This window comes from Mustela erminea, chromosome 4 (genome assembly GCF_009829155.1).
Source record: "Mustela erminea isolate mMusErm1 chromosome 4, mMusErm1.Pri, whole genome shotgun sequence".
NCBI classification, from domain to species: Eukaryota; Metazoa; Chordata; class Mammalia; order Carnivora; family Mustelidae; genus Mustela; species Mustela erminea.
In genome coordinates, this window is record NC_045617.1 from 98,078,022 (window position 1) to 98,092,415 (window position 14,394).

The 14,394-nt window shown below is 39.2% G+C and overlaps 1 protein-coding gene across 6 annotated transcripts in view; it reads right to left on the reverse strand.

Moving 5' to 3' along the window:
- Window positions 1-14,394, reverse strand: part of PKHD1 (PKHD1 ciliary IPT domain containing fibrocystin/polyductin) — a 456,881-nt gene that overhangs the window by 225,089 nt on the left and 217,398 nt on the right. For all 6 annotated transcript variants that reach the window (XR_004285058.1, XM_032340236.1, XM_032340237.1 and 3 more), the window contains 2 exons: window positions 1,958-2,135; window positions 393-588 (listed from right to left, as the gene is read on the reverse strand). Coding sequence is in view for 5 of the 6 variants with exons in the window: in XM_032340236.1 (XP_032196127.1) it covers window positions 393-588; window positions 1,958-2,135 (374 nt within the window). In the remaining variant the exon portion in view is untranslated. The remainder of the gene's footprint in view (window positions 1-392; window positions 589-1,957; window positions 2,136-14,394) is intronic.

A 14,394-nucleotide genomic window follows, 5' to 3' on the forward strand; every position in this document is an offset into this window, starting at 1 on the left:
TTTTATAATTTTAGGTTACCTTTGTGGTTGATCAAGTCAGAAATAAAATTTGAATGGTATGATTCAGTGCAAATAAAATATAAAACAATCCATTTGGCAAAGATTCAGCAATACCAGGGAATTACCACATTCTCCTCTCCAGTGCTATTAAAATTTCATAATTGCAGGGCTCCAGTGTGGATCAGGCTCAGGTGACATAAGGCTGGCACAAGGGAGAGGGACAAGGAACTCAGGACAACTGCCCAGGCAGTCTGATTTCAGAGCCCAACCATTTAATCGTAAACACACACCTCTCCCCTTCAGGTCCTCACCACTTCATAGCACAAATGTTTGGAATTCAAGAGTGAATGGTGGCTTCCAACTATTCAACATTCTCATCCAATTATACTTACCCAGATAGGTGAGTTGCCTCAGCTGGGTATTGAAGAACCAGTCACAACCTTGGTCCCGACCAGGTGATGGCAGAGATGGAAGGGACCGTCCCACCTGTTTCCCACACCTTACGAGGATGTCAGGGTAAGGCCACAGGACCGTGTGCACCAGCAGGAGGTAGTTCCCAGGAATAAAGCTGCCAAATGTTGCTGAGTACTTGGAGTGGGAGAATAAAACAATAATTCTCATTGAGTAAAGAAAGCTTTTGCCCGAAAAGAGCTACAAAGAATGTAGATGGAGTACTTTAGAAATATGGCAGTTCACACCAGACTACTCTTCTTGTAGGAAATGGGCTTACTAAATCCACTCCCTGATAAATTCATAACCACACCTCCAGAATCATAGAACGTGAGGACTCAAAGACTCCATTGGTTTCTCTTGTTTAACAACCTCGAGTAACAGAGGAGAAAACCCAGATGAGTAAGTTGACTTGTCCCAGTTCAAGCAGCTAGGAGGGCCAGAGCCAGATCTGAAATTCTTTTTCCATTTTTTCCCATAATTCAAAGAGGCAGGCAATGACAGGAAGTCCATCCATTTGTAACAGTAATAGCAGCCCTGTTGGAGCATTGGTTACATGCTCAAGTTCTATTCATAGCAAAGCATTCCATCCTCCAAAGACTCCCTGGGATTTTTACTATCACTGCCCCAATTTTACAGACAAGGAAGCTGAGGCAGGCGGAAGTTCAGTAACTTGCCCCACACCACAAAGCAGGGGAGTACTGAGCCAAGGTAGACACTAAGGTCTCCACCTCTACTGTCATCATTCTGATCACTTCACCTTAAAAACTCCCCCCAGTTCTCATGGGAACCTCAAGGGAAGGAAAGAACTCTTCTTTCTGAAAAGGGTAGTTGAGAGGGTCGAGGGAGCTTCTGCCTTGAACTATATCACACCTACGACCCATTCTCATGACTTTAAGGAGAATGTGAAGGAAGAAAGAAATGCATTAAAAGGAAGAGGAGAAGCTTGAATAAATCCACTGGCTTGTCTCCCCCCACCCCCAATAAAATGCACCCACTTTCCACATGGCTGTTCCTTTATTTAGGGCCCCTAACCATTTGACTCCAACCGATTCCAATGAAGGTCCAGACCATTATTTGCAAGTTAATCTTTGACCACAAGGTGGCAGTATGCAATGTAAAAATGCTTTGTTAAGACATTTTCTCTGGCTACAAACACTTTTCTAAGGGGTAAGTTGGTCCTTAACCCACAATCTAATAATGTAATTCTATAGAATGCTTAGAACGTATTTTTCATTGTATTAATAAATTAAAATTTCAGGCAGAACAACTGTGTTATTCAAGACAAAATTCAAACAGATTCTAAAATTTCCTAGTTAAAAAAAACTAAAATAAAAATAACCGTCATAACTTATATTCAGATTACATTCATCGGACCAAAAGGTTGTGGCAGTTTTCTTTATCAGCACCAGAAGATGCTAATTCCTGCAAATTGCTATTTCACAGGTGGAAAGATAAGAGCTCCTGGGGAAAAAGATCATAGCTGTGAATGAATTCCTGGGGTTACCTGCAGAGAGCTGTTGATCCAAGGGGTGTCAAACTGCAGTGAGTAAGTCTCTTGATCCAAGAGCAGAGCCATCCAGCCATAAAGGTTAGACAGTGTGTCATGTACATAATTGACAGTGGTGGTCTTTTTTCTGCTGTCAGTCATGGTTAAATCATAAGAAACATCTGGAGCATTAGTTCTAGGGTGATTTAAAAAGAAAAAAAAAATGGGTGGTAAGTTACTTGTCTATTTTGGATCTAATCCACTCCTCTGCCATTCATGGTAAGTCATTTTCTCTTCTTTCCATCTATGTCTTGGGCCATCTTGTCTGTGTGTCTATAGCACTTTAGCAATCACTGTGTGGGTCAAACAGCCCACGTGGTAAGATGTCATTGGATCATTTGTCATTCCACTGATCTGGTGGGTTGAAGGTAGTAACTCTGAGATCTGAGACCACAGATAAATGCCATCTTAACGAGTTCATACAGGCCAGGACTATCTACTACTATTTTAATAAAGAAATGTCCATGTCTGGAATTTTGCCATAGACCAATTTTATCAACATCAGAAAACATATTATGGGAAGCAAAGACTGACACCAAGAACTAATATGTCTAGACTCTCAGAAGCCCACCCTCAACAGTCAGGCAGAAATGACTTCAGCGGCCTTCCCTAGAATGAGGAGGTAACCTGGCTCCTCTTCCGCCCAGCACTCACTCCTACCACCACACCTGGTATCAGCATTTTTGTTTATTAGTATAGATTGTGAGATCTTTGAGTTAGAAATATTTTGTGTCTTCTGCTCTCCTCTACCCTGGCATAGGAACAGCACATAGTGGGCACTCCTACCATGTTTGTTCTGTGAAGGAAGAGGATGGATGAACTCTCTCTCAAACAGCTGGTGCCCATTTCCTCATTTATGGAACACATTTCTAGAAGTGCATTTTAGCAAATGAGGAAACTGAGGCAGAGAATGACAAAAGCATGGTGTGAATGTCATAGGACAGAACTTGAAATGTATTAATTCCCACAAATTACATAACCCACCCCAGAAAGTGATTTTTAAGACTTCACTAGAACAAACAGATTTAGCCACATGCTAAGACCCTAAAAGAAAGTCAAAGTAGACAGAAAATAAAAGACCAAAAAAAAAAAAAAAAAATCAATACACATTATGTCCTTCCCCCTTTGGTTTGGTTTTCCTGAGAATCTTTAACTGTGGCATTTTGCTGCAGGCAGATAATTAAATTCTCAAAGTAGAGGGAAATGAGAGGAAGGAGGATGTTGGGTTTTCAAAGTGAGGTGTGGCATGAGCATATCCAAAGCCAATTTACAATCCAGTGCATTTTATAAAAAAGGAAATGGTTTTTAGCATGAAATTCTTGGGCACTATGGTCCGATGGGCAAAACCTGGAAATCTGTATCTGCATACACGAGGTGGATGCATTTGGGTAAATTACTGACCCTCTTTAAGCTTTCATTTCCTTTTTCAAAAAATAGAGGTAAATAGTATGTATCTTATATGCATGTAAAACTGTGAAATTCAGTAACCATACCAAGCCCAGTTAACATCTATCCACAGCTCATTTAAGAACAAACCTCAGGGGGTGCCTGGATGGCTCAGTAGGTTAAGCATCTGACTCTGGGTTTTGGCTCAGGTCATGATCTCATGAGTCCTGAGATCTAGCCCAGAATTGATTTCTGTGCTCAGTAGGGAGTCTGCTTGAGATTCTCTCTGCACCTCCCCTAACTCACACATTCTCTCTTTCTCAAATAAATAAATAAATCTTAAATAAATTAAAAAAATAAAAGGGAACAGACCTCAGATATGCCAGATTTGCCATTCTGTACTATTTATTTTAATGTTTACAGTTTATCCACGATATTTGGTCATTTAGCACACACTCAAAACCCTTGGTACAAATACAGTATTTGATACAAGCCTCTTGTAAGAATACATGCATTTCTTCCATTCATTAATTAATAAAATGAAAGGAATGAAAAAATCTTCAGGTCATTTGGGAATTAAAGAAAAAAAAAAAGCCTATTCTTTTCCCAGATTTCTTGATGCAACATTAACTTAACCTTTAGAAACTCTGGGATGGGATACTTTCTCTAATTGGGCTTGGGATACTTTTGCGTTTTTCATATGTGTATCAGGATTTACACTGGAACTAAAGAACAATCCTAAACTCATATTCTTAGAGCCAGATGGACATGGGGGTTATCTGTTCCAAATTCCAATCCACTATAGGAATTCCGTCCACATTTCAGCCTGTCTCTTCTTTCAGTTATGGGATGCCACATAGAAGACCACTCACACAGAAGACCATTGCATTTATGGAGCTTATTTTTACATTTGAATTTTTAGACAATCATTAGAAAGAGAAATTTTCTTCCTTGTATTTTCTATCCATTTGTCCTCAGTCATCATGGTTCCCTTTTCCTCCAACTAAAACCACACGTCCCAGAGTCCCAGGAGATGATCCAGCACAATTTGGCCCAACTGATAAATTTTAAAATTAGCCTTCCAAGAAATAAATGCAAAACAAACATGTTAAAAAAAGATAAAGTTGGAACCAAGAAATACCAAAGAGGTCAATGGGTTGGCTAGCATTAGGTATCCCAATCAGTACGTGAAGTGGGACTCCTCAAAGTTCAGGGAATGAGTATTTCAGATCCTGAAAGTGTATCCTATCAGTTTTCACAGAAATATATGGGCCCAGGAAAATGAATCACAAGAACTAAATCCAGGAGAGACTCATAGATAAATCAAAATTCCCATTTAAAAATTCACAGTAAGAAATAGAGCTGCCTTTTGCATAGCAGGTAATTGTAACTGTTTGTTGAATGAATGAGTGTCAAATGGATGAATACACTCCAAACTCATACTTGGAGATGTTTTTCCCCAACAGGGAGTCTACATGGAAAACCCACATGAGGGTCAGGAGATTTCTTATAAACTTATCAATTGAAGAAGATAACCAATTTGATCATAAGTTATCAGAGCCTGATACACTCAACCACCATATCAATAGGATATTTGTCATGAAGACTTCAACATTTATATATAAAGGTCAGAAAACCTCTCCTGGACACATATAAGCAATCTACGCTACTAATGAGCCCTGGTTTAAAAAATGCTAAGGAAAAAATTAAAATGTAAAAAATGCTAAGCTTTCCTTATGAACTGTTATTTTTTTAATCCCTATGAAGTATTCTCAATTAAATCACTTTCACATTTTTTTAAATATAGACCAAAAGATGTATTCAAATCCATCTGTCTACATTTTTTCCTCCAACCTATATTTTGTCACTTACATTGCCTTAGCAATCTGTTTGTCACTCTTTCAAGCTATCATACATGCCATCTTGAAAACTATGAAAATATTACCTCAGTATGTCACAATACAATCAACTGGATAGATAGTCCCAGAAATGCTCCTTAATTTCATCAGTGTGGCCCCAAGAATCCTCCAGGTCATTTTGACTAGACTTCATTGTTTCTCAAATTTCTATCAGCTTATAAATCAATTTTTAGGGTACAAATTCTCCTGGGTTCAGTTTCTATGTATTATTGACTTCAATTATTGAAGGAGCCATTTTTTCAAACCATATGCCTCAGTTCCTAAAAGCTCTTATAAACATGACCCCCTCTTCGTATATTGTAAAACCACCTAATGCTAACTTCATTCAGTTCTATTAGTCTCCGAGACTATTATTATCTTCCTTTTGAAGCCCTTCATCTTCCAAGCAGAATCCAGCAATCTGATATTAACCCCCGATCAACCAGAGACCCACCATAGCACATTATGATGCTAACTTATCCTTTCTTCTTCCTTCTGCATGCATTGCCCTGACCCTATGAAGCCATCCTATCCATGTCAACTAAGGTTTATGTGGGATGCAGTTTTACAGGTCTTCATGTGCAGCACCAGCTTTGTGTAATTCAATCCCAGTAGAGAAGGAGGTTATCAAAGAGGCCTTCATTACAGCTGGTAGTGGAAAAGGTGCATTCTGGAAAGAAAATTAAAATGTAAAAGACCCATGTCCCCGTAGGCAAGATGCCTTGTGCTGACCATCACCCGGGGCTAAAAATCCAAAGTCAAATCAACTCTTCTCCTTCTAGGCCAACTGCCAGCAATGACAATGGTGGGCTCTTCTGAAAAGTACCAAAAGAACATCAAGTCTCGAAGAACACCATGAAGAGAATTTACCAACCATAATGACTACAATTTTCGCTTGCCCTAAATAGCCACCAATTTCCCTGTGCCCTAAATAGCCACCAATCTCCCTCTCTTTACTGTTAATGAAGCAAAGGAGCACAAAAGTATTTCTAATTTGGAGGAGCCAAGGGAGTCTGCATGGGCCATTAGCAGCAGAGAGCTTCATTACTAGGGGAAGAAGTCTCTCCCTGAACTTCTCATGGCTTTATGTGCAAGAAATCAGGAGGCAACCAGTCCATTTTAAATGTTAACCCTTCCCTCTGCATCAGCAAGAGCTCTGTAGATAATCAAAAAGACAAAAAGACACAAGCCTTTCCTTTTCTTTCCCTGTTCAAGGGGGTGCCTTAATTTTTTTATTTTTTTTTTTTTTAATAACTGAGCTTGTTTTTAGTTAAGGGAGGTTTTCCTACAGAAAGACAACATTATCACTTGGTAAAACTTCTTAGCCTAAGTATCAATTTAAGATACCAGTTGTATAAACAGTTATGTAATTTAGTGCCCATATACTGTGTGGAACTTTTGAATGCATACTGCCCACAAAGGATTTGTTAGGCAATCAACAATACCAATGAGAACAAATATTAACTCCCTGGTTTGTGTTTACCATTAGCTTACTTTTCCTGAGGGTCCATATCTCTGTGTATTAAGACAAACATTGCATTGAGCTCTAAATGCTCTCAATTCAGAACAATTGTGAAATAAACCCTTCATAATTACACATCTCCTAAGCCAAACTCATCCTAATAACTAGCTTTAAATGCTGTTACATTTCCAGAATATTAGTGCTTGCTGCCGTCACTCTCCTCTTTTACTGTACAAAGAGGACGGAATCAGAATTTCAAGCACAGCCAACAAATTTTTGTGGCACAGCCTCACTCAAACAACCTTTAAAATACCATGTGCTCATAACAAGTCCTTGTTAGAAAACCATAATCTTACCTCTGACCTGCCACCGGCCGGTACTATTTTCTATATATCAATAATTTTTATGTCTCCTAATTGCTTAAGGAACACTTATAAATACTTCTCCTTCTGAGTAAGACACCTAAAAAGAGGAAGAAATCCACGACACTCAGTCTTTCCCCCAAATTTCTAACAATCCTTAAATTCACGTACAAAACAGAACTGGTAAGCAGAGAGGAAGACATATGATTTAATAATCCTTGTGTTTCTGACAGGCACACCCACACATCATTTCCCCCCCCCCATAACTTAGCAGGTATCTCTCTCTGTGTTTATCTTTGTTCAGAGTTGGGTAAAGCAATAATAATTTATTGTAGAGAAGTGCCAGAGTCAACCTAGCACCTCCTCAAAGATGGGGGTCTATAGTTTTGGCAGTACATTTGGGACAATACTTCTGGATTATTATATCTGAATCCATGAAGAGAAGCAATTGATGTCTAATGTCCTACCTAAGGTAATCCTTTATACATGACTGTATCTCTTCCTCTTGATCTATTGAATCCAGCTGAATGACTACCTCAGAACATGAGAATCTCACCATTGGAGATGTGCCCTCAGAAGGCAAACAACTACGTCTCAGGGATACTGAAAAACAATTTTATGCATCAGGCAGGGAGTTAGATTAAGAAACACATCCTCCGGGGTGCCTGTGTGGCTCAGTGGGTTAAGCCTCTGCCTTCAGCTCAGGTCATGATCTCAGGGTCCTGAGTTCAAGCCCCACATCGGGCTCTCTGCTTAGCGGGAGCCTGCTTCCCCCTCTCCCTCTGCCTGCCCCTCTGCCTACTTGTAATCTCTCTCTGTCAAATAAATAAATAAAATCTTAAAAAAGAAAAAATAGAAAAAAAGAAACTCATCTTCCCTTCTACACACACACTCACACACCCCCTTCTGGTGTTATGACGGAGATGAATGACACCTACTCACTAGCTCTTCGCAATGTGTTTGGTGACAGCACGATAGGAGCCAAGAATAGGTCATATAAGAATATCATCACACAGAATTGGGCAAATACTACAAATCCTAGAGAGGTAGTTGTTAGACATGTACTGGCTCGCTACTGCGGCCCTTTATTATTTATGAAATTTAATAACCATGTAATATTGTTGATATTCCTCAATCTGGGGTCCATTTAGATCTTTTTCTACTTTCCTTCTGTAACTGTGATGACAAGATGGATAATACTTCTTGGAATTTTTGTGTCTCATTTTTTTTTTAAGGACTGAAAAGATACCATTAGTGATGCTATGCCTTTATCCCTAGGAAAGAGAGTTAGGCGATTATTAAAGGAAAAGCTAGGCCAAAATTTCCATTTGAACTCTTCTTTACTTTTGCTTTCACAGAGGCAGGGGGTACCTCATACTTTGAACACTGACACATTAAGAGCAGTTACATAGGTAAAAACTGAACGCAAGCACTACAGGAGAGGATATTAAGCAAGATCTAAGAATCAAGGTGATCAACAAGAACATTAACCTTTTCTTTTCCAGAAGTAGGAAGAAAGAAATAGAAGGTATTAGAGCACAAGGAATCAAAGACTGTCCTGAATGACTCTATATTCTATGATTAGCTTCATGGGGGGTGGGGGGTGGGTGCTGGATCGGTATAATGTCATGTGACCATGGGGAAGTATTCCTTATTTTTCAAGAATTAGATTAAGCAGCTTTTGAACTTACTTAACTCCCTTGCCAGGCATTTGTTCCTCAGAAACATAAAATCTAGAGTACTCTATTCAGTTAGTAGTATGTTCATATGTTGTTTTATAAATCACAGCTGTAAAATAGAGACTTTTTAAAGACAACATTTATTAAGTACTCACTATATGCCAGACAATGACCTTGTGAGATAAATACCATTATGTCCATTTTATTGATGTGAGAACTGAAGCAAAAATAAATAAATAAATAAGATGACGCAACTTGTCCAGAAAAACACCCCTTAGGGAGAGGGGGTTATAACCGGTACCCACAAATAATTCTTACTTATTTCTTTATTCTTTAGTCTTTGAAAAATAATTTCAAATATATGCATGTGTCCTGACTATTTTATGTACATCCTAGAAACTTGGAGGGACTGGGTGGCCAACCTACAACATCTTATAAACTTTTCATTTCTCCCATGCTCAATATAGCCAACAATCAAAGAGAGACCAGGGTTTGATTTACTGATACTTGAATAAGTCTAAGACAACTGAAATACCTACAGAGTGTTCTAAACTACTACTGCTACTACTAATAATGACAATAATAATAATAATAATTCCCAGACGGTAATGGTGAGGGTTGAGTTCTTATTCTCTCCCATCACAACTGGTCCATTTGAAACCACCAGGGAAGAAAAGCAACTGTGAATGCTGACAAACTGCTAATTCAGTAGGGGTGGAATGGGGCAGAGTGAAGGAGTCAGCTATTGGAATACACCATCTGGTCAACTGGGAGCCTCAGGAAGCAAAAGCCCAGAGGATACTATAAAAGAAACTTCTTGTATCACATGTCCCTAGGAATTTTAGAAATAAAGCCAGGATACTATCTCAATCTTGGGTCTTCTAAACAAACGTGGAGTGCCATGAACTCCACACAAATACGTCCTAACAGAGAAATGGACAGAAAGAACATGAGAGGAAAATCTGGGGGAGTCCACAATTTTTTTAATTATATTCATTTATTAAATACTAATTTTATTGAGTTGCTATGTGTTCAATATTGGGTACTGTAAATGAAACAAACAAATGAATACACCCCATCCAGGCTCTACTTACCACCTACAAAAGATGGACAATTTATAGAGCTATCCTGGAGCTTTGAGTATTGGGTAGAGCAAATATGTAGAGAGCTGGCACACAGCAGGGCTTCCAGAACCTATGTAGGAAACTCAGGGAAGCTTCCACGAGAAAATGATCTTCATGCTGAGCTCATGGAAACTAAACCTTATGAACGGAAAGGCACAGAGAAGTTGAACATGGCTGAGAAATGGGATGCAGGGAAGGGAGGGGAGAGCACTGAGCAATGAGGTTGCAACTATAGACAGGGAGCAGGTTATGGAGGGCCTGTGAGACATGAAGAATATGGGACTCTCTTTGGAAGGCACTGGAAACTCTTAAAAAGTTCCAAGCAAGGGAAGGAGTTCATGGCAAGACAAGATCTACATTCACAAAGATCAAGGATGAAGTCACAGCAAGGCAGCCAGCTAAGAGGCTGGTCCCACAGGTGAGAGGACTAGAAAGGGGAAGATGGGAAGGAGAGAAGTAGAAAGTAGAAGTGGAAAGATGCAAAGATTTTTTTTTTTTTAATTTTATGAGAGAAAATAGACAGGACTTGGTCAGTGATATATGTGGAAAATAAGGTAAAAGATCAGTCCAGGGTGACTCTATGGTTGTGGTTTTGATAACTGAAGCATTCACCTGAACATTCGGGAATTCTCAATACCCAGAGAGCAAAGCCTATGGATAAAGAACTTAAACGCAGATTTGACAAATCAAGATTGAGGTGGCAAGTATACACGCTAGTGGAAAACATTGCTGCTCAGTAGAAATATAATGCAAGTCACAAAGGCAAGCCACAGGTGTTAGCTTAAATTTTATGGTAGCCACATTAAAAAAGTAAAATAAAAGAGGTGAAATTAATCATAGTAATATATTTAACCCAATATATCCAAAATATTACTCCTTCAACATAATCAAAATAAATGAGTTATTGAGATACCTCATTCTTTTTCCTACCGCATCTGAGAAATATGGAGTATAATTGATACTTTAGCACATCTCAGTTGGGACTAGCCACATTTTAAGTGCTTGGTAGCTACATGTGACTAGTGACTACAATATTGGACAGTGCAGACCCTAAGGGCAATTGGATAAATGGGTCTGGAATTTAGGAGCACGGTATAAACTAGAAGAAACAAATCTGGAAGCATCACTGTATGTTAACTGAAGTGGTGGAATAACCCTGATCATCTGGGAAGAGTATGACTTGAGAAGAAAGGAAAGTGCTTCACAGAACCCTAAGGAATGCTAGTATTTAATTTATTTTTTTCAGGCAATCTCTGCACCCAATGTAAGGCTTGAACTCACAACCCCGAGATCAAGAGTCACACATTCTACCAACTGAGCCAGCCAGGTGCCCCAACATTAGCATTCAAGAGACAGGGAGAAGAACCTATAAAGGAGATGCAGAAGGAGACACAAAAAACTCTTGGTAATATTATCTTTGTTTCATGTAATTATTCCTATACAGAAGAAGATATCTATCTAAATTTGGGGGAAATCCGTAAATCAATGAATTATGTGAAACATGTTGTCATTATGGGATCTCTGGAGAAATACGGTCATAGACATATTTTTCTGAAATAAGGTCCTGACTTACACAATAGGGCTACCGCCGCCCACTCCCCCCACCCACCCGTCTTATCGGGAAGGATAGAGTCGGTAGAGTGACACTTGTAGTAACAGGAGCTGGGACAAGAACACTGTGAGGAATACCTGTGGCTCCTACAGGAAGAAAATGTTTTTACCATGGCTGAGTGAGAGAGAAAAGATAAACAGCACTCATATGGATCAAGCACATTGCCATTTTAAAACAAAACATGAACTAGACTCTGTCTTGCAGAAGACGGGAATTTTTCTTCACCTAAGTATTAAATATTATTACCCAACTTCGAATACTCCAACTATTACAGTTGGAGTCAGAAGGATGCTATAAACAGGCAATGCCACAAATATGGGTACACATCAGACCTAAATAAGGTACTGAAGGACAGATACAGAAGGTCTCCAGTGTCAAACAAAGAACTCACAGTGAAATTGGACCATAGCGGGGCTCTCCCAGAAAGAAATCTCACTCCAACCACTTGGTTGTTAGCAAAGTGGGGGGAACGGATGCCTTGTTTATGCAGCTCTGTGAGGCCTCACACCCTGCCCTTGGGGGGCCTCGTGCTGGGGGAGGGAGGAAAGAGCTGAAAGTGAAGACAGCAGGGTGCTTGCGCCATATCCGATCTCCATCAACACACAACCCCAAAAGACCATGACTGTGGGAGCTTTGTAAATCAACTCTTAGGGTGCTTGCTCCAGGGCAAATAGCACAACAAATTAATCCTTTCTCCATGAAATGCAGCAAAGTTTGTATCTATGCTGAATTCAAATTGCTCATTAGCTCTGACATGTTTCTAATGAGGTTATAATGCTCTGGGACAGAGATCAAGTCACTGAGCACAAAGAGCTAGAGATAGAATCATAGAAAAATAAAGTTGAAAGGACCTTAGAGCAGTGCTTCTAAAACTTGAATATCAGTCACCTAGAGATTCTGATTCAGGAAGTCTGGGATGGAGTCTGAGATGCCCCACATTGAAGGAGCTCCCCCATAATGCTCATACACTCTGACTAGCAAGGCCCAAGGGATCATGTCACCCAAGGATCTGTCACCTTTTCCTAGAGGTAAAGATGCTAGGGCCAAGAGACTTATCATCGGGAGTGTGCGGCAACTTCCCTGAGGATTATTTTGGGATAGCTGAGCATTTGTCCATAGACCTGTAGGTCCACCTGAAGTTTTTAAAAATAGAAGTGTAGGGAGTAGGGTGGCCAGCCATCCTGGTTTCCTCAAGGCTGGCATATGAGATTTTCTATCTTAAAGCCAAGAAAATGCCAACCAAACCAAGACAAGTCTTTCATCCTAATAGAACCCCTTTGAATCTCCTCACAATATTATATAAGGACTATTATTATTTTTACCTTGTCAGTCCCTGAGTGCTGGGACCATGACCTACTGCTAAGGTAAGCATGTAAGTATCCAGTTCTGAAGTTCTCTAAGAACAGATGCTTTGACAAGGTTACATCTGCAGAGCCTTTTACCACCACATCACTAATTACCTTTCATTTTTAATTTTAATTTATTTTTATTTAAGTAGAGCTGGTACACAATGTTACATTAGTTTCAAATGTATAACATAGTGATTCGACAACTCTATACGTTATTTTCACCTTGGGTGCAGCTGTCATCTGCCATCATACAATGCTATCAGAATACCACTGACAATGTTCTCTGTGCTGTACTTTTTATTCCCATGATTTACTCATTCTATACCTGGAAGCCTACCTCCTAGTTCCCTGCTAAGTCACTTTCTAAGAGACAGACTGCAGCTTTCAAAGTAGGGCATAAAAAAGGAGTATCAAGAACACAGAGGAGTAAATATACAAGCATATCATGTTCTTTTTAATGACACAGATCTATTTTAATTTTCCGCCATTTGAAAACAAAAAGTATCTAAGAAATAAATCACTAACTTCTATAAGTCTCAGAGATTCACTAACAATATCTTTGGTAAAATCACTAAAATAACAGTAATACTCAGGATGAATCCCTGATATTGAAAACAAAAAGGATACTGTACACAGTGGAAAATGATTAGAAATGAAAATCTCTCTCCACATTGTTATTTTGCTCACTAGAATTAGGCCCCTTAACATCTGGAAGAAGAATAAATAGTTGAGAAAGCAAAAGTGGAAAGTTTTCAGACTAGTCAATGCCGGAGTGTATTGCTATGGCTTCTAAAAGAGAATGTCAGGATACTGATTCTATACGCAATCAAAATGCAGACGTCGCACAGTCCGATCCCATTGATTTACCATGGCGTTTACCTGGTTAAATAAGATGCCATCATAGTCTGACTGAATCACTTGACTTAATATTCATGCAGTTAGGACACTTGAAACAATGGAAGGAAAGAAGTGTGGCTAAAGATAGGCAATGCATTTGAAATAGGTAAAAGATAGAACCCTAGACACTCAGCAATCATTACCTGGAAATTAAAGAGGGCAGAAGCAATCCTATTATGCATTATAAACAGCCTAGCTCCTGACTTAATGGTGGTTTGACTAGCATAACCAAGGAGTCCTTGCTCCAGTATTAATAGGAAATGTATTGTACGGATCCAATAGTTCATGAAATTAACAAGGAAAATGAACTGGAGTGGAGCAACTTTGCAAGTAATAGGAAGGCATCAGCAATTGCTTCCCCAGAGCATATTGAACACTTTAAAAGTGCTTGAAAAGAGTACATGTATATAAATGAGAATGGACATTATTGGAATTTTTTTAATAATACTTCTAATTTAAATACTTCCCAAATTCCCCATTGGTTGCAGGTCTTTCCAAGATGCAGCCATTCGCCCAAAATGTCAAAAAGAGGTCAAGGGCTATGGGATCTTGCCCACTGATACTGAAAGTTAGCTGCCATTTGAATCAGCCTAAAATGACCATTAAAATTATGATTTGACAGCTGT